Source organism: Hemiscyllium ocellatum, chromosome 12, assembly GCF_020745735.1.
Source record: "Hemiscyllium ocellatum isolate sHemOce1 chromosome 12, sHemOce1.pat.X.cur, whole genome shotgun sequence".
NCBI lineage: Eukaryota > Metazoa > Chordata > Chondrichthyes > Orectolobiformes > Hemiscylliidae > Hemiscyllium > Hemiscyllium ocellatum.
The window spans coordinates 38,965,372-38,988,363 of NC_083412.1; the positions used below are offsets into that span (position 1 = coordinate 38,965,372).

Consider the following 22,992-nt stretch of genomic DNA (forward strand, 5'->3'; position numbering starts at 1 on the left):
TATGTAATCTATCTTGGACCTCATAAATAAGCTGTCAAAAAGTGAATCTGTTCCACTTTCCTGCTTTTGACTTGTATTATGTAATGAGTGTTGATATAAAATTCTTACATGTCTTTGTAATATGTCTGTAATATGCTAGTTGGCTTCCTGTGATATTGCACATGGGGTCTGAATCGCAATCAATTTGAAGGCTCTAACCCAAGCATTAAACGTTCTGGAAGGGTACTGACTCAAATCCATCAGGGACTTTTTTGGGTACATACTTTGGAGGGTAGGATAGGAGAGATTGAGTCTTTTGTTGCCATTTTATTCATATATCATAAATAATTTGCCAAGAAATGAGAAGATTGAGAAATGATCAAATTAGTTTGACAGGTTAGATCTTGGGAGGTGAGGATGTTTCCTGTGACTCAATGTCTAGAACTGAGATCACAGTCTCAGAATAAAGGGGCAATCATTTAAAACTGAAATCAGGAGAAATTTCCTGAGTCAGAGTATTGTAGATGCTCACGTTGAGTTTAATCAAAACAGAGGTTGATTCATTTTTGAATACTATCACAATTAAGAATATGACAATAGTCCTGAAGGATAAAGTTGAGGTGAAAATTCAGCTGTGATCTATTGAATGGTGGAGCAAATTTGAATTGTCCACCTATGACTCTGTTTGTTTTTTCTTTGGTATCTAGCTTTGCTAAAAACATCACTTTATACTGTCAACATAGATTTCTCAATGGAAATCTTTTTAATTTAATATTTGACAAACATACGAAATAGGTGCAGAGGTCGGCCATTTGGCCCCTCAAGGCTACTATGCTACTCAATAAGATCAGCTTATGTTTCACTTTCCACATTCCTAACCATTCCCCTTGACTTCCTTGTTTTGCAAATGTCTATTCACATTTGGTAAATATATTTAAGAACCCAACATCCACTGCCTTGGTAGACAAAATATCCCAATTTCAGACAACCCCCAGAGAGAAAAGTATTCTCCTCATCTCTGTCTTAAAAGGGTTAATGCAGTGTGTTTCCCCAGTTCTTGAGAATTATAATTAGAATCCTTACAGATTGGCCCAACCAGCCCACACCGACTCTCTGAAAAGTATCCCACCCAAACGCATTCCCCATTACTCTACATTTGTCCCTGACTAATTCACCTAACCTACACATCCCTGAACACTATCGGCAATTTAGCATGGCCAATTCCCTTGACTTGCACATGTTTGGATTGTGAGGAGAACTGGAACACCCGGAGGAAACCCGCACAGACACTGGGAAAATGTGTAAACTCCACACAGACAGTTGACTGAGGCTGGAATTGAACCCGGGTCCCTGGTGCTGTGAAAAAGCAGTGCTAACCACTGAGCCACAATCTGGCATCTGGTCTGGCTCACAAGATGAACATCCTTTCCATGCCCATTTTGCAAAGACCATTCAGGATCTAATGCACTTCGATAAAGTTAGCCTTGAATTTTCTAAACTCTGCTGAAACAAGCTCAAACTGTACAAACTGTGCTTGTAAGATCAGCCATTCATTGCAAGCATCAATCTAATAAACCTATTCTGAGCTGCCTCGGACATATCGACATTCTTCCGAAAATGTGAAAACCAAAACTGCACATAGTATTTCAAATGTGGTCTCACCAATGACCTGTATAACTGAAGCATAAGATCTTCATTGTTACATTTGATTGTGGTATAGTTCCAACTCAGTGATTTAGAGGAAAATGTGCAAGTGTTGATGTTCCTTGCATTGGATGGCCTTGTACTTATTGGAGTTTGAGAGTTTGGAAGGTAATTGTAAAGGAGGTTTAGTAAATGATACAGAGCAATGAATCTTTAACATTATGGATTGGTACCAATGAAATGGGCTGCTTTGTCCTGGATTCCATCAACTGTCCTGAAATTGTTGCATTCATCTAGGCAAATCGACAGTATTCCATCACATACCAGACTTGTGCCTCATAGGGAGTGGAAAAGCTTTTCAGAGTTGTGCAATGAGTTTCCAATCTCAGAATTCTAAATTTCTGATCCGGTCTTTCAGGCACAGTAGTTGTATGGCTGGACTAGGTAGATGTCTGGTCACTCGTAATCCCCGAGATGTTAATGATGGGTGATTTGATGATCATCTTATTGATTGTCAAGGAAAGATAGTTCAATGCTCCTTTGTAGAGATAATTGTTTCCTGCCATATATGTGACAGAGATGTTTTTTCCCAAATGTTACTTTTGTGTGCAACATTCAGTAGAAAGACCCTGGAAAATCATCCCATCCTTTGTATAGCTATTTAATAACAGGACGACCCTTTGTGTCAACTGAATTTACTTTGTTCAGTTCTTTTCTACAACTTCTATGAAGTGTTCCCTCGTGAAGTGAGATTAAACAGTGGGTGACCATAATGGTTCTGTTAGAGATTTAGAGACCTGAGGTACATCTTGTCTCAGGGTAATGGCTGTTCCAGAGAATTCAATTTCTGGCAGCTCAGTGGTTGCTGCAGTCAAACCTATGTCTGAAGTTGTCTCATATGATAACCTTAAAGGAGTGTTTCATTGCCTTTGGAACAACAGGAATGCCTCCACCAAACAATAATGCAGACCATTATTTCCAACTATGCCCTCAAATCTATGTAATTAACAACTGAATAGTTCCAATGAAACCTGGGAAGCATTTTACAAGTATAACACTCCAGTTGGTCCTCAAGGCATCCACTGACCAAATGGTAGTTCTCACACCAAAGTCTTGATAAGCTTTTCCTGTCAACTTGTTGATACAAAAATACTCCAGGCTGCTACAACCTAACTGGAATTCTACAAGTTGCGAGATACTTCTTCCGATGTCTAGCAGAAATGGTTATTAGAGTCATAGAGATGTATGCATGGAAACTGACCCTTCGATCCAACCCGTCCATGCCAACCAGATATCCCATCCCAACCTATTCCCACCTCCCAGCACCTGGCCCATATCCCTCGAAACCCTTCCTATTCATATACCCATCCAAATGCCTCTTGGGTGTTGCAATTGTACCAGCCTCCACCACTTCCTCTGGCAGCTCATTCCATACACGTACCATCCTCTGTGTGAAAAAGTTGCCCCTTAGGTTTCTTTTATATCTTTCCCCTCTCACCCTAAACCTATGCCCTCTAGTTCTGGACTCCCCTACCCCAGGGAAAAGACTTTGCCTATTTACCTTATCTATGCCCCTCATAATTTTGTAAACCTCTATAAGGTCACCTCTCAGCCCCTGACGCTCCAGGGAAAACAGCCCCAGCCTCTTCAGCCTGTCCCTATAACTCAAATCTTCCAACCCTGGCAACATCCTTGTAAATCTTTTCTGAACCCTTACAAGTTTCACAACATCTTTCCAATAGGAAGAAGACCAGAATTGCATGCAATATTCCAACAATGGCCTAACTATTGTCCTGTACAGCCGCAACATGACCTCCCATAACCTGTACTCAATACTCTGACCAATAAAGGAAAGCATACCAAACACCGCCTTCACTATCCTATCTGCCTGTGACTCCACTTTCAAGAGAAGATAGTTAGTCTCTTTATTGGGGCTGTGTTTTTGTCTGGCCCTTATGTTGCCTGAATATCATTAGTTCAAGTCTGGATGTTTTCCATATTTTATTAGCAGAGATTGCTTCATTATCTGAGGAACTGTGACTGGACAAAACATCAAATTTGCTGATGGACCTGCTCTGTATCTCCAAGACCTTCCGTCTTACCTTGAGTATGAACATGTGCTTATTCCCTAGCTGTGGGTTTTTTGGAAGATACAGTTAGTTGTTTTAGTTGAGTTTATGATTTACATGGAGTGAGTGTCTCAACTGTTTGTCTTATGAGTAAACTGTCTCTCACTTGGGATTTATTCCTCTTGACAGTTCTGTCAGAGTTTATTGCATGGATCCACTCAGAGATATACTTCTTTCTTTGAGAGGATGCATGTAGGAAGGGGCATAAAGCTGAAAAGGAAACAATTGGTTGATGTACAGAACAGCAAAACTCTCACTCCATATTATACAGTCAGCTCAATCAAGCCTGTAGGTGGGTTGGTATGCTCGTCTATGCTTAACTGTTTGCACATTGGCATGTGGCATCTGTTTGAGGAATGTTCACTTGCTGGAACCCTTTAAAATTTAAAGAGAATTGAGAACTGTGATGCTTTTCTATTCTATAAAAAAACAAAGCTAATTTTATGACTGGCCTATTCAACTGTTGTGTTGCTGAAAGGCCACTACCCTGAATGATGGTTTTGTGTCCTTTAGGGTGGTTATGCAATAGTGAATGTTGAGGCTGGTTCCTATCCAGTCACACATTATTGAGCAGAAAGCACACAAGAGTCTGTGCTTTCCTGAGTAACTATCTCGGGCATAATGCAGGCACCACAAAACCTTTGTATTCTTCCAAGGCTTAGACTCAAAATGTTGCAAAGAAAAACTTATTACGTTAAGGTCAGTAATGTCAATAGTGCAATTTTTGTTTTGTTTTATTTTATTGTCAATTTTATTTCCAATCTAATATTGAATCAAGTAAAGCATGAAGTCAGGCACAGTTCAGTGATTGTCCTGACTGTAAGATCCCATTTCTGACAAATCAATAGATACAGAATAAATGTATTTTGTCATCTGTCTTCTTTGACAGGATCTCCAGTCAGAAATTGATGCTCACACTGATACTTACCATAACTTGGATGAGAATGGACAAAAAATACTCAAAGGTCTGGAAGGTGCAGAGGATGGGGTTCTGCTACGGAGACGTCTTGATGACATGAATTTTCATTGGACTGAGCTCAGGAAAAAATCACTGAATATTAGGTAAGGCCTTTCACCTGTGCTAATCTGAAAATAATAAGATTTGCTTTTGATTCCTGTATTTAGCATTTGGAGTTTAGCATTTCTACTCAAAATGTTACTTCAGAATTTTTAGAAATCTGCAGTGATGTTACAATTTATGAGATATAACTTTGGATATCTAATTTATCCTGATAGAAGTTTGTGAAGTGTGAAGTATAGTGTGGTGTGATACCAAGCCTTACAGATCACCTGATACTCACTGGCCATAGACTCTCATACGTAGGTCCTCAAAGAAGGGACTGGTTGACATCCTCAGAACTGTGTAACTAAGTCAGCAACAACCACCTGATGAAGGAGCAGCCTCCGAAAGCTTGTGCTTCCAAGTGAACCTGTCGAATTATAACCTGGTGTTGTGTGATTTTTAACTTTGTACACCCCAGTCCAACACCGGCATCTCCAAATCATGACTGTTGCAGTATGTTGAAGTCTAATATCTCCAAACTGCCGCGTATGCTGGTGGTGTGCTAGCATTGAGAAAATCTTGGTCCTGCCACTACACGGGGGGAATGTTTATAACAGGAAATGTAACTTTTTAGTGAAATTCTTTTCACGAGATGGAGAGCCTGCTTTGGGAAAACTAATGATGGATTCTCCTGTCTTTGTGGGAAGTTAATGTGCAATGACTGTGCACTGACTGTTGGATTTAGGACTCACTCTGCTGCCCTCTCTCCCACTGGAAATCACTCAATAGTATAGTTGTTGGCTGGAAAACAATATAGTACTGTGTAGTAAGTGGCATTGTGTTCCTCATACAGTACTCATAAATCTCTGCTCAGCATTCTCACAGTGCCAGCACTGATATGCTAAAGGATCATATTTCAGGAATGCACTAACATGACATTGGAATTATTTACCATAACCATCCATTGATTCTGTGTCAGGTCCCTTTGACTCTTTAATACGTTGATTCCCTCAAAATGTACTTTTAATTCTGAGCTCTTGCTTGGGAAGTGAAAACCTTTAACATTTGTGTGATAGCTGAAAAACACAACATTTTAAAATGTGCTAGGACTGAAAGCTTAGTTTCCAGACAGGAGGACTTTTTTGATTACTTATCAAAGACTTAATGGCCTGGTGCATTCTCAACATGATCAAGTTGGTTTTGACATTCAAGTATGGAATAATCTTCCGATAGTGCTGTTTTCTTTTCCTTTCGTTCTGCATATCATCACTTTAAACAGCACAGATTTCAAACTGCAAACTTTAATCACCTGTGAAAGTAACTCATTAGTGTGTCAGAGGGTAGAATTCTTGCCTAAAGCTTGAGTGAAGTTGATGAGCCTCATTAACCTTCAATATTAATGACTCTTTAATGTTATTTATATAAATCAACACATCTTCTAAATGGTGCTGTACATTATATCTTGGGTGCTGTCAAAGGGCAGTCAATTTTTTTTTGCATATTCCACATTTCCAGATTTATGTCGACAATGATATTTGTTTGTCCTCTACAACTCCGCAAGGATCATCAGCATTAACCTTGATTCTTGTCAAGAAATTTGCACTCGCGCATGCTCTTACATGAATATGTAGATTCTTGAGGCACAGCAATAGATTAACTGACAAATATATTACCGTGCACAAGATAAACAGCAAAATAAAGGCACAGATTAAAATATCTGCAATCAGGTAAGTAGTAACAGGGTCTCATTTGTCATTGCAGACATTCAGTTCCTGAGACAATTAGGAATAGCTTGCACTAAACAAACTGTGAGCCTGTCTGTATGATTTCCTGGGATAGTATTGCTGTGTCTACATCTATCACAATGTGAAAATCCCCCAAGGCATTTTACACATAGTTACCTTACTTTTTATTAAAAGTAAAGATAACAAGAATTTCGGTGTGACCCATAATAACATTTGTCACAGCGAAAATGCTCGAATCCGTTCTTAAGGAGGTTAGCAGGGCACTTTGGAAATGTTAATGTCATCAGGTGGAGTCAACTTGAGTTTGTGAAAGGGAAATTATGTTTCATTAATTTCTTTGCATTTTTGGAAGAAGAAACAACTAACACATATCAAGGGGTACAAGAGTTCCAAATACTTAGATTTCCAAAAGTAAGATGCTGTAGCAAAGAGCAAAGAACAAAAAGTAAAAACTCATGGTGTAGGGGATAATATATTAGGTTGGATAGAGGATTGATAGTGAATTGGAAGCTGGGAGAAAGGATAAATGGGTCATTTTCAGATTGGTGATCTACTGGCTTGTTGAGTAACTAATGATGTATATCAAAACTTCAACAATTTACAATCTATATCAATATTTTAGATGAAGGAACTGAATGTAAAGTCGCCAAATTTGTTGATGACACAGATATTGAAGAGTCTGTTGTGAAGGTGATGTAAATCATCTGGAATGGGCCATAGTTTGAGTAGGAAAATAATTCGTAGATGATGTATAACTGTAAACCTGTCCACGGAGAAAAAAAATGAAAAGCAGCATATTATTTAAATGGGGAGAAATTATGAAACTCTACAGTTCAGGTGATCAGGATATTGTTGTACATGAATCACAAAGAGTTAGTATGCAGGTACAGAAAGTGATTAAGAGGCCAGTAAGAAATGTTCTTGCTTTTTGAATTGGAATTTAAAATATAATTTGGGAAGGTTTGCTATAATTACATGGGGCATTGGTGAGATGACATTTCAACTACCTTTCACTCCCTAACTTAAGAAAGGATATAAATTCATCACAGAAAGTTTAGAAAGGGTTCTCTCAAATGATTCTTGGGAAGAAGAATTCATCTTACGAGGAAAAGTTAAACAGGTTGGGTGCATCTCCATTTGGGTTTGGAAAAAGGAGACATGATCATATTGAAACATAGAAGGTCCTGAGGGGACTTGACGGGGTGAATGTTGAAAAGATGTTTTCCTTATGTTGAGAAATGAGACAAAAGGATACAATTTAAATTTAAGTATTCATCCATTTCGTAGTGAGATTATGAGAACACATTTCCCTCAGAGGCCATTTGTCTTTGGAGTTCTCTTTCCCCAGAGAGCAGATGGGAACAAGTTCATTGAATTTACTCAAGGTAGCTTCTTGATTGACAAGGGAATCATTGGGTATAGGGGATAGGCAAGAAAGTAGGATTGTGGCCATTATCCAATGATAGAGCAGACTTAAGGAACTCTACAGTCTGCTCTTGCTACTAATTCATTTGTTTTTATATAGATTGCATATCTAATCATTTCTGTGTACCCTCCTCTTTATTTAAATGTGGAAAACTGTCTGGTTGTGAATAGTCTTCTGCCTGGTATTGGAAGGAAAATTGTCACTGTACTGGCATGCTGTGGGAATGTGGTCTAAAGTGGTTGCTTGTTCAATTTTGTCCTAACTTCATTTCACATAACCTATCATGTCCTGAGCAAACTGATTCATGTCTACTTGCAGCATTTGGCCCAACTTACCGTTCTCAGCATGAGCTTGGACATAGTGCCAGCAAGTAACCCGACAATGAGAATCAGAGTCAGGAGTGTGGTGCTAGAAAAGAACAGATCAGGCAGCATCCAAGGAACAGGAGAATCGACTCTCCATCAGGAAGGGCTGATGCCCGAAACATCGATTATCCTGCTCCTCAGATGCTACCTGACCTGCTGTGCTTTCCCAGCACCACACTCTTGACTATGATCTCCAGCATCTGTAATCCTCACTTTCTCCAATGAGAATTATAGCCAATCGTTATCCAGACTCCATTGAGAATGGTGAGGAGCAGAAGTTCTGGCTGTTTGCTGCCCCCACTTTCCATAATCCTTACCCTCTCCTTAGACTCACGGCTTGGGGTTCTCTTGGGAACTTTGACTGTTCTGATATGAGGTTAGGGTTGGCTGACTCAGTACAGAGCAAGAGTCAAAACTGCACTCGTCCTGGTCGATGTGACCCACAGCCACATTTAAAACCACATCGAGAATCCAAGGGAGCAACCAAGGACTGATAAATGTTGACATTGAGTTTGAACAATCAAACATCATCTTCAATTTCTCAACATATTCATTTACCATTACTGCGCAATGTCCATGAAATAAATTGTCAACTACTTCTGCATTGGTGACATGAAATAGGTATTCCTGATTTCAGTGAAGTTCTCATACCATGCACAGTTTTGATAAGGCGTTTACACATCTCTATTTTTTTTTCTTTCTAAACTAATAAAAGTAAACCTTGTTTTCCAGCAAACTGATGATATGGTATCAGACATTCTACAGCATCCAGAGATGATTCCATTTCTTTGGCCAGATGATATCAGTCTCTCATTTAAATAAATCCAATAAAGTGACTACTCTATTGTAATAAGATTTAGAGTTGCTTTGAGGATTATACTTTCTTCCAGGCACCTGTCAGTCTGTCAAACATATAATCATTGCGAGGCTGCTTACTCACACATTTCATTTCATTTATTTTATCTTTAAATGTTTTAACCTAGCTTGCCTACTAATAAATAACATAGCTCCACTGTAAAAACACAAACACATATTTTCGACTTGTGGACACAGACTGAGCTTTCATTTTATTCCAAGTGAACATAGCACATTTATAGATTTTATTTCTATCCTGATACCTAATAAGAATTTTTATTTGTCGAGGTCGGTAGGTTTGCCACTGATGTGCAGAGCTTGTTTATGAAATCGCAGCAACGTTCTTCCAAATACGTGTCTGCATGGATCAGAAGGACAGACAGTTTAAAATGTACTGTTTGATGTTTGAAGGGCATCGATCTTCCTTTGGAGGTGAAATCAGATTAGGTGCATGTTTGCAGAAATCCAGATCCAGATGGGGGAATCGTTGACAGGTTGTGGAGGGGGGTTTGCAGAGACGTTTGCAGAGCTGAATAGGGTTTTAGATGTGAGTGGCACAGGCAGGATTTTTCCCCAACTAATCTTGTCCAGTCTAATGAATAGGCCAATTTTCTAGTGGCATTAAGTCCCATAATGCTTTAATCCATGCCTCAGTGGTAGGAATTGCTCTAAATTGGGAAAAAAAAAGTTATGGAGATGTACAACATGGAAATAGACCCTTTCGGTCCAACTTGTCCATGCTGACCAGATATCCAGAATAAATATACTCCCATTTGGTAGCATTTGATCCATATCCCTCTACACCCTTTCTATTCACACACCTATCTAGATGCCTTTTAAATGTTGTAATTATACGAGGCTCCACTGCTTCCTCTGACAGCTTATTCCATACGCTCATCACTCTCTGCATGAAAATGTTGTCCCGTAGGTCCCTTTTCAACCTTTCCTGTCTCACCTTAAACCTATGCCCTTTAGTTTTGGATTCCCCCACCCCAGGGAAAACATCTTGTCTGTTTACCCTATTACCCAGGGCAGAAATGACCAACACGAGGGGTCATAGTTTTAAGCTGGTTGGAGGAAAGTATAGAGGGGATATCAGAGGCGGGTTTTTTACACAGAGGGTTGTTAGAGCATGGAATGCGTTGCCAGCAGCAGTTGTGAAAGCAAGGTCATTGGGGACATTTAAGAGACTACTGGACAGGCATATGGTCACAGAAATTTGAGGGTGCATACATGAGGATCAGTGGTCGGCACAACATCGTGGGCTGAAGGGCTTGTTCTGTGCTATACTGTTCTATGTTCTATACCTCTCACGATTTTATAAATCTCTAGAAGGTCACCCCTCAGCCTCTGATGCTGCAGGGAAAATAGCCCACATGTTTTACCTATAAAAGGGAAAATTGTATTCGCTTGTTCATATATTGATGATATTAAGATTTATTTGGCACACAGCTTTCACTTGCAATCAGGTTTTTGAACAGCAAACGTGAATTCCAATGCTTGCAACAAATGGAATACTTTTTAGCTATATATCTTTGGAGTAAACTGTGCAGCAGATGTATAGTTGTAAGAGGGGCAGTCCTTAGTTATGGGAAGTGTTGATTTTCGCTTTCTCTGTTCACCAATTACCTGGCATTATCACATGGATGCCTTTCACCATCTTGCACCTTACTCAGTTGATACCATCAGTTATTCAAACACATAGTACATTCTGGCTAATTCACTTTTATCCTACTAAATGTTTCATGTCACCACACCTCCAGCTGTGGTTATTATTGAATAGCAATTATATTGGGATTCCTGACTGATTTTCATCACTCCCAACTCAGGGCTTCAGAGACTGTGTGTACATGACTCCTGTCCAACATGAGATCAGCAAACTTAACACAGCCTTTTGTAGTACTTGATTCTCTAGGTTGTATGGTTCAGTTTTGATTGCCTTCCTCATCAGAGTCACATGGACGGAATCTGAAACTGTATAAGGAGAGAAGCCATATATGCAAAATATAAGTGTAATATCAGGAAGCATCCAAATTGCTACTGGTAACTGTTATTATTCCTACCAATGTGTTACAGGTATTGTTTCACCCATGGTATTTTTATGATAATGTTGCCAGTTAGCTGAGGATATTAAGTCATACAATTCTGTCTATACTTAGACAAAGGGAGTTTTGCAAAATCTCTCCTTTCGCATGCACATATGAATATCTGCATGTATCTATTCCCCTCAGTAACCATTAGAATTTCAGGGTTGAAAGGCCAGCGAAAGAATTATTACAGCAGCCCATGCAAAGCCGAAGTTGTATGAGTCAGCCTCGCTGAGCTGGTCTTGCATCACTTATTGCAACATAAATTTAGCTACTTAATTTCCATATCTCGACTGCTGAATTAATGAAAGCCAGGAATTCAACCCAACCTCAGCCTCCATTGCTTTTTAATCATTTGCCTGAGAATAATTCCTTCTTGAGGAATATTGTAGAATTGCAAACCAAACAGTACATGAACAGCTTTCAAAATGTAGTCTTTTTTTTGATTGTGCAATATTAAAGCTGCCAATAACCATTGCGGTCCAGCACCCATTCCCCGATGATTATTGATGTATGATAGGGGAGAAGTTCATATGTGGACCAAGCAACTGCTTTCAGCTTGTGTCAATAGAATAAGTCTTTATGAGTGACAAAAACACTATTCAGAAAGCAAAAGTATTGACATAAAGATCCATCTTGTTCAAAAAACCGGCAACATCAGATAATGGTAATGCTATTCTTTCTGCTATTAGGAGTCAGAAATAGAGGAATATTCAAGGGCTATTAATAAAGATGTCAACTTCTTTTGCCCTTTTACTCAAGCTTACTTATTAAATGGTCTACTTTAATTGCTGAATCAAGAAGAAAGCTATGTAGCTTGACGGTTTAGAATTACAGACAAACACGAATATACATTTTAAAGGCTTATTGATTGCCATTTGATTTTTTTTTGTTGATACATTTAGTTTGGAAAACAACCTGCTCTGATAGCTCCATTGCAGAATTGCTAAACTGGCTGACGAGAGGATTCATGAAGCAGTGAGCAGCCTTCCCTCACAGTTGGATTCTTCAACAGATGTGTTTGTCTTTTCAAACAAATGGGCATTTTGAAAGTCAGACAGAGAGTAACTGTCATTGACATTGTACTGCCACCAAGAGAGACTGCTGTTCAAAAACACTCTCTATCAAAGATACCTTATTCATATGAAAAATATTGTTAACCCACGGATAATCTCTGTCTGACTTTCAAAATGGCTGCTTCTTTTATAGCCCAAACATCAGATTGTCTCATTGGTTCAAGGTTGGCAAAAACAATAAATTAAACGCGATTGGGTTTTAGTATCCTGGGGCATAATTTAAGTTGATTGGTTAAGTTCAAATTGTTGTCCACTCAGCAGTCAACTCAGGTATCTATTTCACAGCCAATGTTACATATTTTCAATTTTCCAGTACATTCTGAGACTGCTAGCTCGTCATCAGAGGTGCAATCCAGCTGTCAGTTCAGAACAGCATTCACTCTCTCTTAAAGGTACAGTACATGTCTTCAACTTGATAACACCTCACCCCGTAAGAAAAACTGAACCATCATATTCAATCTTTTTTCGAATTCTTAATCCTATTACAATAAAATACATAGGACATTAATCTAAGTTCATATTAATTTCTGCACATATATATAACATTGGTATCTGTCCAATCTGATCTGTACTTTATCCTTTAAATCCATGATAGCACATCTGCAGTTACATTTTTACGACCTGCAACATTTACAATTTGTAAATTAAAAGTCTGTAACATTAGACGCCAATGAAATAGTCTCATATTCTTGTCTTTAAATCATTCCAAGAATGTAAGAGGATTGTGATTAGTGCACACAACTGTCTCCAACACATTGCTCATCACACAAACATTAAAATGATGTACGGCCAGTAGCAAAATCAATAATTCCTTTTTGATGGTAGAGTATTTTCTCTGTTAAGTGTTGAGCTTCTTTGAAAAATAGCCAATTGGACAATCAATTCCATCAACATCATCCCGGAGCAGTACAGCTCCAGCTCCTATATCACTAGCACCAATTGCAACTTTGAATAGTTTCAAAAAATTTGGTGCAGCTAAAACTGGTGTGGTGGTTAATACTGCTTTGAAATTGTGAAATGCCTCCTGGCATTTTTCTGTCCATCAAAATTTTGTGTTTTTCAGTAAATCTGTAAGCAGTTACACATGCTCCTGAAGTTTGGAATAAACTTCTGGTAGAATCTGCTTAGTTGCAAAAATTGAAGTACCTCTTTCTTTGAGGTTGGTCATGGAAATTCCTCAATAGCCTTCATCTTTTCATTCCTTGAGATCAATCTTCCATGATCGATATTATGTCCCAAGAATGTCACCTCTGCCTTTTTTAAATTCAGTTTTTTAAAGTTCATTACCAGTAATCATTCAAACAGCTCTGCCAACTCAACCATGTGATCTTTCCAAGACTCACTTAAGATCACTACATCATCCAGATAGACTGTTTGTAAACCCAGCTACAACTCTGTTCATGAGTCTTTGAATGTGGCTGGTGCGTTCTTCATTCCAAAAGGCATCACTTTGAATTGGTATAACCTATTTGAAGTTACAAAAGCAGAAACTTCTTTCGCTTTCTCTGATAAAGGTATCTGCCAATAATTCGAGGAAAAAGTGAGGTCTGCAGATGCTGGAGATCAGAGCTGAAAATGTGTTGCTGGTTAAAGCGCAGCAGGTCAGGCAGCATCCAAGGAACAGGAAATTCGACATTTCGGGCATAAGCCCTTCATCAGGAATGAGGAAAGTGTGTCCAGCAGGCTAAGATAAAAGGTAGAGAGGAGGGACTTGGGGGAGGGGCGATGGAGATGTGATAGGTGGAAGGAGGTCAAGGTGAGGGTGATAGGCCGGAGTGGGGTGGGGGCGGAGAGGTCAGGAAGAGGATTGCAGGTTAGGAGGGCGGTGCTGAGTTCGAGGGAATCGACTGAGACAAGGTGGGGGAAGGGGAAATGAGGAAACTGGAGAAATCTGAGTTCATCCCTTGTGGTTGGAGGGTTCCCAGGTGGAAGATGAGGCGCTCTTCCTCCAACAGTTGTGTTGTTATGTTCTGGCGATGGACGAGTCCAAGGACCTGCATGTCCTTTGTGTAGTGGGAGGGAGAGTTAAAGTGTTGAGCCATGGGGTGGTTGGGTTGGTTGGTCCGGGCGTCCCAGAGGTATTCCCTGAAGCGTTCCGCAAGTAGGCGGCCTGTCTCCCCAATGTAGAGGAGGCCACATCGGGTGCAGCGGATGCAATAGATGATGTGTGTGGAGGTGCAGGTGAATTTGTGGCGGATGTGGAAGGATCCCTTGGGGCCTTGGAGAGAGGTAAGGGAGGAGGTGTGGGCGCAAGTTTTGCATTTCTTGCGGTTGCAGGGGAAGGTGCCGGGAGTGGAGGTTGGGTTGGTGGGGGGTGTAGACCTGACGAGGAAGTCATGGAGTGAGTGGTCTTTTCGGAACGCTGATAGGGGAGGGGAGGGAAATATATCCCTGGTGGTGGGGTCCGTTTGGAGGTGGCGGAAATGACGGCGGATGATACACTGCATACGGAGGTTGGTGGGGTGGTAGGTGAGAACCAGTGCGGTTCTGTCCTGGTGGCGGTTGGAGGGGCGGGGCTCAAGGGCGGAGGAGCGGGAAGTGGAGGAGATGCAGTGGAGAGCATCATCGATCACGTCTGGGGGGAATCTGCGGTCCTTGAAGAAGGAGGCCATCTGGGCTGTATGGTACTGTAACTGGTTCTCCTGTGAGCAGATGTGGCGGAGACGAAGGAGTTGGGAATATGGGATGGCGTTTTTACAGGGGGCAGGGTGGGAGGAGGTGTAGTCTAGGTAGCTGTGGGAGTCAGTCGGTTTATAGTAGATGTCTGTGTTGATTCGGTCACCCGAGATAGAAATGGAAAGGTCTAGGAAGGGGAGGGAGGAGTCTGAGACAGTCCAGGTGAATTTGAGGTTGGGGTGGAAGGTGTTGGTAAAGTGGATGAACTGTTCAACCTCCTCATGGGAGCACGAGGCAGCGCCGATACAGTCATCGATGTAGCGGAGGAAAAGGTGGGGGGTGGTGCCAATGTAGTTGCGGAAGATGGACTGTTCCACATATCCTACGAAGAGGCAGGCATAGCTGGGGCCCATGCGGGTGCCCATGGCAACTCCTTTAGTTTGGAGGAAGTGGGAGGATTGGAAAGAGAAGTTGTTCAGGGTGAGGACCAGTTCAGTCAGTCGAAGGAGGTTGTCGGTGGAAGGGTACTGATTGGTACGGCAGGAAAGGAAGAAGCGGAGGGCTTTGAGTCCTTCGTGATGGGAGATGGAGGTGTACAGGGACTGGATGTCCATCGTGAAGATAAGGCGTGGGGGACTGGGGAAGCGAAAATCATGGAGGAGGTGGAGGGCGTGGGTGGTGTCCCGAACGTAGGTAGGGAGTTCTTGGACTAAGGGGGACCGAACCGTGTCAAGGTATGCGGAAATGAGTTCGGTGGGGCAGGAGCAGGCTGAGACAATGGGTCAGCCGGGGCAGTCAGGTTTGTGGATTTTGGGCAGGAGATAGAAACGGGCAGTGCAGGGTTGTGGGACTATGAGGTTGGAGGCGGTGGATGGGAGATCCCCTGAGGTGATGAGGTTATGGATGGTCTGGGAGATGATGGTTTGGTGGTGGGAGGTGGGGTAATGGTCAAGGGGGCAGTAGGAGGAGGTGTCCGCGAGCTGGCGTTTGGCCTCAGCGGTACAAAGGTCGATGCGCCAAACTACTACCGCGCCTTCCTTGTCTGCCGGTTTGATGGTGAGGTTGGGGTTGGAGTGGAGGGCTGCACGTTCTGAGGGTGAGAGGTTGGAGTGGGTAAGAGGGGTGGACAGGTTGAGTCGGTTAATGTCGCGGTGGCAGTTGGCTATAAAGAGATCGAGGGCGGGTAAAAGGCCAGCACGGGGTGTCCAGGTGGATGGGGTGTGTTGGAGGTGGGAGAAGGGGTCGTCAGAGGGTGGGCGGGAGTCTTGGTTGAAAAAGTAGGCATGGAGGCGAAGGCGGCGGAAGACTTGTTCAATGTCTCGCCGCGTGTTGAACTCATTAATCCAAGGGCGTAGGGGAATGAAGGTGAGGCCTTTGCTGAGGACTGATCTTTCATATCTGCCAATAATTATGCAGTAAGTCCAACTTTGTGATGTAACTGGCTTGTGCCACTTTCTCTATACAGTTCTGCAATCTTGGTGTTGAGTATGAGTCCAATTTTGTTGTGGTATTGACCTTCTAATAGTCCACACAAAATCGTTGCATTCCATCAACTAACATGATTGGCAAATTCCACTTACTCTGACTCAATTCAATGATATCTTCATTAAGCATCACATCCACTTCTTTCTGGGCCTGTGTGGCTTTGAAAGGATTAAGTTGGTAGGTGTGTTGTTTTATTGGAACAACATTTCCTACTTCTACCACATGCACAGTAGCATTAATCCTCCCCATCTTATTCCTGCATATGTCCTCATGCCATTGCAACAAACCTTTCAGCTGCGTTCTTTGATCCTGAGACAGATAGTTCGTTATCCTACCCCACTCCTCAAGAACTTGCTCATTGTTTAACATATTTTGAGGCACATCAAATTCCACAACATCTGGAATAACTCACTCTGCAGGGCAGTAACTAACACCTGGATCTCCAATTCCCTCACTCTATCAACATATTCAAATGACATACCCGATACAGTTTTATTCTAGCTTGCATCTTTACCAGATAGTTTACCTGACCTAATTTTTTCTCCGTTTGATACACACCATTAAACCTGGCTTTGAAGGGATCTCTGACCGCTGGTAACAATACTAATATGTCCTCCCCATAGGAAAACATCCGAATTTCAGAGTTTGTATCTGCTGCCTGCTTTATTCTATGCTGTGCCCTCTTCAGATGCTGTTTAGTTAACTCACCTAGCCAATTTAGTCTCTTCCCTCACCTCAGATACATAATCCAAGTGCGAGATCTCCAACTTCCGTCCTGTCAATTTATCTTTAATTAAATTAAAGGGTTTCGTGTCCAAGTATTAACTCAAAGGGAGGAAACTGAATAGATTCATTTGGGGCATCTCTAATGGCAAACAATATGAATGGATACCTTTATCACAAACATTGGCTAATTCTGACAGTATGCTCTCAACATGTCCTTCAGGGTTTGATGCCACCTTTCTAAAGTTCCTTGAGATTCAGAATGATATGCATTTGATCTAAAGTGCTATGTACCTAAGCTACCAATAACTTCCTTAAATAGCCCAGCAGTAAAATTAGACCCTAGGTCTGACTGAATCTCTTTGGGTAGCCCATACTGCGTGAAGAAAGCTATTAACTCCTCTACCACCCTCTTTGCCTTGATAATGGAATTGCCTCCGGAAATCTGGTAGACACATCCATTATAGTTAGCAAGTACTGGTTCCCACTTTTAAGAAGGGGGTCTACAGAATCAATCATAACCCCGTTAAAGGTTCTTTGAATATGGGAATTGGCAACAAAGGTGCTGCAAGCAGCCTACCTACCCTTTGGCACATACGACATGTATGGCAAAAGTTAACCACATCCTTATTCATTCCAGGCCTTTAGAAATGCTTTTGTACCTTAACCTGAATCTTCCTCACACTTCGGTGACCTCCTACAGGTAGTTTGTGTGCTACACGTGACAATTTGTGTCTGTATGCTACCGGCAACACAATCTGGTGCACTTCTGCCCATTTCTCCTCTGCACTAACCTACCATGGTCTCCATTTTTGTTTTCAAATTTTATCTTTATATATTAACCCTCAGAAATACATTCTGACTCCTTTTTTGAATATGAATCAACAGATCAATCTTTTATTGTCACATCTTTCTATTCTATTCTAGTCTTTCAGAACTAAACACTTCTGCCTAACCCTCTGCCTGTTCAGGTTTTTCCTGCACCATTACATCAAACAGCAAGTCCGCTAACTGAACCTCAACTGCTTTGTCTTTCTCTTTACTTTTCACTTCATGCTGTGACACATTACTGGGCAATCTTGTTACTACACTGTCTGGGAAAATACCACGATATTTCTGTTTCAACTTCTGAGTTTCTTGGTCTTCCTTGGGCTTCTCCACAACAAGGGTGTCACCCCCACCTTGGATTCTGCTAAAACGTTTCCAAGAACAAACTGTATTCCTGCAACTGATACTGTCAATCACTCCCACTGTTAGTTCCCCGGTCTTATTGGCACTTCAATCTGATTTTACATAAGGAAGGCGAAATTTCTGTTCATCTATCCCACAAATTACCTCTCTCTCAGGTCACAGATCAGAAAGAGTGCAAATACGTTCATCTCTTACTATTGGAGACTGATTAGATCCTGTATCTCTCAAAATTACAACTCCTTTCTCTTCTCCCCCTGTTGTTTCTGAGTAGACTACCCACAGATGCAAAGTCTTTATAGAGATCAGGCACTAACTCCATACCCAGCTCCGGCCTAGGCAGTGCATTGTCCTGCAGCTCCTGAACCTTTCTTGGAGTTTCCTTTACTACTTCCACTAATGCCACCAGCTTAACCTCTTTTACCACATTTTTTCCCACAGTGCCTTTCTTTAACGACCAGTACTATGCATTTTCTGGCAGTGAAAGCACCTTTTCCCAGTGCCTTTCTTAAACCATTGGCACTATAATTTTCTGTGTCCCACTCCAGTTCAGTGAAAACACCTGAGGTCTTTCACCTCTTGGGCTTCTTTTTTAACCGGTGGTAAGCAATTATTAACGTGCTCTACTCTTTGTTTGGAAGTGTAGGATCTCCTCCTCTCCCAATTTCTATCCCTCACAGGACAAATTTCTGGCCGGAAGCTTGTCTTATGCACCAATATGTAGTCATCTGCTAAATCTGCTGCTCTTCTTACTTCTTGAACTTTCTCTTCCTCCACATGAATTCTGACCATCTCTGGAAGTGGGTTTTCTAAATTCCTCTTTCTTAGAGCCTCATAAGTTTTATCTATTTTTAAGGTCTGCACCTATCTGTCAAAATTATTATGTTTAATTCTTTCAAACTCAACATAAGTCTGACCTGGCTCCTCCTTTATGTTTCTGAACTGCTGTCTATATGCTTCTGGTAGCAATTCATAAACATGTACGATAGCCTGTTTGACATTTGCATTATCTCTTGACTCCTCATGTCGCAGCGCAGGAAATACCTCTCTAGCTCTGCCTACCAGCTTAGTCTGAACTAGCATTACCACAAGTTCTCTATCCACTCCACCTGCCTTGCCAATTCTTGAAATGAAATAAAGATTAGATTAGATTACTTACAGTGTGGAAACAGGCCCTTCGGCCCAACAAGTCCACACTGACCCGCCGAAGCACAACCCACCATACCCCTACATTTACCCCTTATTTTAACACTACTGGCAATTTAGCATGGCCAATTCACCTGACCTGCACATCTTTGGACTGTGGGAGGAAACCGGAGCACCCGGAGGAAACCCACGCAGACACGGGGAGAACGTGCAAACTCCACACAGTCAGTCGCCTGAGTCGGGAATTGAACCCAGGTCCCTGGCGCTGTGAGGCAGCAGTGCTAACCACTGTGCCACCATGCCGCCCATTAATAAAGAAGGCTTCGAAATCTTTCTCATCAAAATGTGGCAATGTTTTAACAAATTTGTAAATATCACTACCTTCTGTCTTCATCTCCATCCTGTTAACTTGACTTTCCTGACTAATTCGAGAGTGTGGTGCTGGAAAAGTACAGCAGGTCAGGCAGCAGCCTAGGAGCAGGAAAGTCGATGTTTCGGGCAAGAGTTTGGGGGGAGGCGGTGGGTTACACTTCTTTTTACCAGGATTGCCTAGGGTCAAAATTTGGATGGGATGGGTTGAACACCCACTTTTAATCTTCTTGTTGTAAGACGCATGTGATTTTTTCGTTCTTTGTTTTGTCTGGGCTTGGGGCGCGGCTTCAGGCAAAAGGAGCTGTGGAGAGGCCCTTGGAGCTGATCCTTATCCCGAAGTTACGGATCTGACTTGCCGACTTCCCTTACCTACATTGTTCTAACATGCCAGAGGCTGTTCACCTTGGAGACCTGCTGCAGATATGGGTAAGGCCCAGCGTGAGATTTATACCATCTTCCCCCGGCTTTTCAAGGGCCAGCGAGAGCTCACCGGACGCCGCCGGAGCTGCGACGCCTTCCAAGGCACGGGCCCCTCTCTCGGGTCGAACCCATTCTAGGGTGCCCTGCCCTTCACAAAGAAAAGAGAACTTTCCCGGGGGCTCCCGCCATCTTCTCCGGGATCATTTGCGTTACAGCACTGGACTCTGTGAGGCGCCCATCTCCGCTACTCCAGATTTGGGGATCTGAACCCAACTCCCTTTCGATCGGCTGAGGGCAACGGAGGCCATCACTTGTCCCTTCGGAATGGCAGTCGCCTATCTCTTAGGACCAACTGACCCATGTTCAACTGCTGTTCACATGGAACCCTTCTCCACTTCAGCCTTCAAAGTTCTCATTTGAATATTTGCTACTACCACCAAGATCTGCACCTGTGGCAGCTCCACCCGGGCCCACGCCCGAGGCTTCAGTGCTCACCTCAGTGGCCGTCCTACTCGTCGCGGCTTAGCCCCCACAGGCTCTGCATTGCCAGTGAGTAGTATGAGCATTCCCTGTAGGCAAGGAGGAAATTCTCCTTTTAGTTGTGTGATAGGTTGGTTCACTGTAGAAGTAGTTGTTAGAAATTTTGATTTGGCAGTTTATGCAAACTGTTTACTGCTTTCACTCAGCGCACTATAAATGGGTTTCTTCGTCCGGTGGGTCACGGGCTGCTTTGGATGGCTATGGCAAACCACTTGTTTAAATGGTGCGCCTAATGGTGCGCCTGGAATGTTAAGGGATGTCATTCACCGATTAAGGGAAAAAAGATACTTTCATGCCCTTGAAAGGAAAGGGTTGATGTAGCTGTGCTGCAAGAAACAGATCTAACTGATAAGGAGAACTTAAAGTTACAGCAGGGAGGTTTCAGCTGGGTGTTTTCTTCATCCTTCAGTTTGAAAAGTAGAGGAGGAGCTATACTCATTCAGAAGAACCTTCCATTTCAATTGTTAGGCCAAATTAAGGATGAATGTGGGCGGGTTCTGATCTTTAAAACTTTAATACATGGTGAGGAAAATAGGATCTTGAATATATATTGCCCACTGGCACACCCCCTCAAACGTTCAGTTGTGTTATCCAGGTTTGATGGTCCTTGGGGCATGTCATACAATTACAGGGGGAGACTTTAACCGACTTATGGACCCCGAGGTGGACAGGATGCCGAGGGGTTTTGTGGGTATTTCCCCATAATCCAGGTAGCTGATGGACCTGAACAGAGAGCTGGGGTTGGTGGATGTGTGGAGATGCCAGGTAGCCAGGTGGGTGGAAGTGTTATAATGATCCTAAAGCAGTGGTTCTCACTAATGGTATAAGGTCTGACAAGTTTAGCATTGGCAGAGACAGCCAACAAGGGTGCCCCTTTCACTGTTACTATTCACATTCGTGATTGAGCCGTTGGCAGAGGCCATCCAGAGGGACCCAATATAACTGTCCCAGAGGTAGGATCAGGAAGGCATAAGATCACCTTTTACGCAGCTGACTTTCTTCTCTTTCTAACTAACCTGACAATATCTGTGCCCTCGTTAATACAAGTGATTCATCTATTTGGCTCTTTCTCAGGAGAGAAAATCAATTTTATGAAACTGGAGGCCATGCTTGTCGTGGGTCTTATTAGAGTACCCGATCTTGGGGGTGGAGTCTGATTCCCTTTCAAATGGTCACAGGGAGGTTTCCTGTACTTAGGCATTTTTATCATGCCAGCCTTTGATCAATTATATAATGCTAACTTTGTGCAGTTGCCAGAGAGGATAAGACAGGACCTTCGGCACTGGCAGGATCTTCCGATGTCCTGGTTGGGTAGAATAGCTCTGGTTAAAATGAATGTTCTTCCCCGTTTATTATATCCCATGCAAATGCTTCCTTTGATGATGCCCAATCAGATGCTACCGAGGCTTAACAGTTGGCTCAGCTCTTTTATCTGGCGTCACAAGTGGTCTCTTATTAAATTTGCCAAATTGCAGTTTCTGCAGGGGATGGTGGGGTGGGGATGTGGATTTTCCAGATGTTAAGAAATACCAACTAAGTTCTCTACTATCCTGTGTGGCTGATTGCACTTGCCAGGACCTGTGGTCAGTTTGGCTTGACATCGAGGCCTCCCAAGCAAAATGTCCCCACATTAATCTGTTGTTCATGGACAAAATGAGGACTGTTATGGACCATTGCAGAAATCCAATTGTCCTTAAGACAGTTAAAGCATGGAGAATGATGTGACAAAGTGAGGGCAATTTACAAAAATTCTCTCCTTCACTCCCATAGTAGGATTGGGAGAATTCCGGCTGGGATTGATGGATTTCAGATTTAGGCTCTGGGAGTCCGGAGGTGTTTCCTTTTGGGAGACTTATTTGACAAGGAGATGATGATGTCTTTCAAGCAGCTGAGCCAGAAATATGAGCTATCTAGGCGGGACCTCTTTCATTACATTCAGATTAGGGACCTTATACAGAAAAAGACTACATTAATGGTTAGTCCCATCTAAGCTGGATATGGGGAGGAGTGCGCTTCAGTCCACGGGCACTCTTTCAGTTAGCACCCTCTATCATTTATTAAGAAGTAGTGTCTCAAAGGACATTGAACAGCTGTGTGGAATTTGGATTCAGGAATTAAGGGGGAACATCTCACCAGAGGAATGGGAGGATATTGGGAGAACATAAGGAAGATTTTGACTTGCAATTGGATGTA

General features: G+C 42.2%; 1 protein-coding gene across 7 annotated transcripts in view; it reads left to right on the forward strand.

The window, feature by feature from the left end:
* dmd (dystrophin) overlaps window positions 1-22,992 on the forward strand; it is a 1,983,095-nt gene that overhangs the window by 1,734,060 nt on the left and 226,043 nt on the right. For all 7 annotated transcript variants that reach the window (XM_060833515.1, XM_060833512.1, XM_060833514.1 and 4 more), the window contains one exon: window positions 4,642-4,814. In XM_060833515.1, the coding sequence (XP_060689498.1) occupies window positions 4,642-4,814 (173 nt within the window). The remainder of the gene's footprint in view (window positions 1-4,641; window positions 4,815-22,992) is intronic.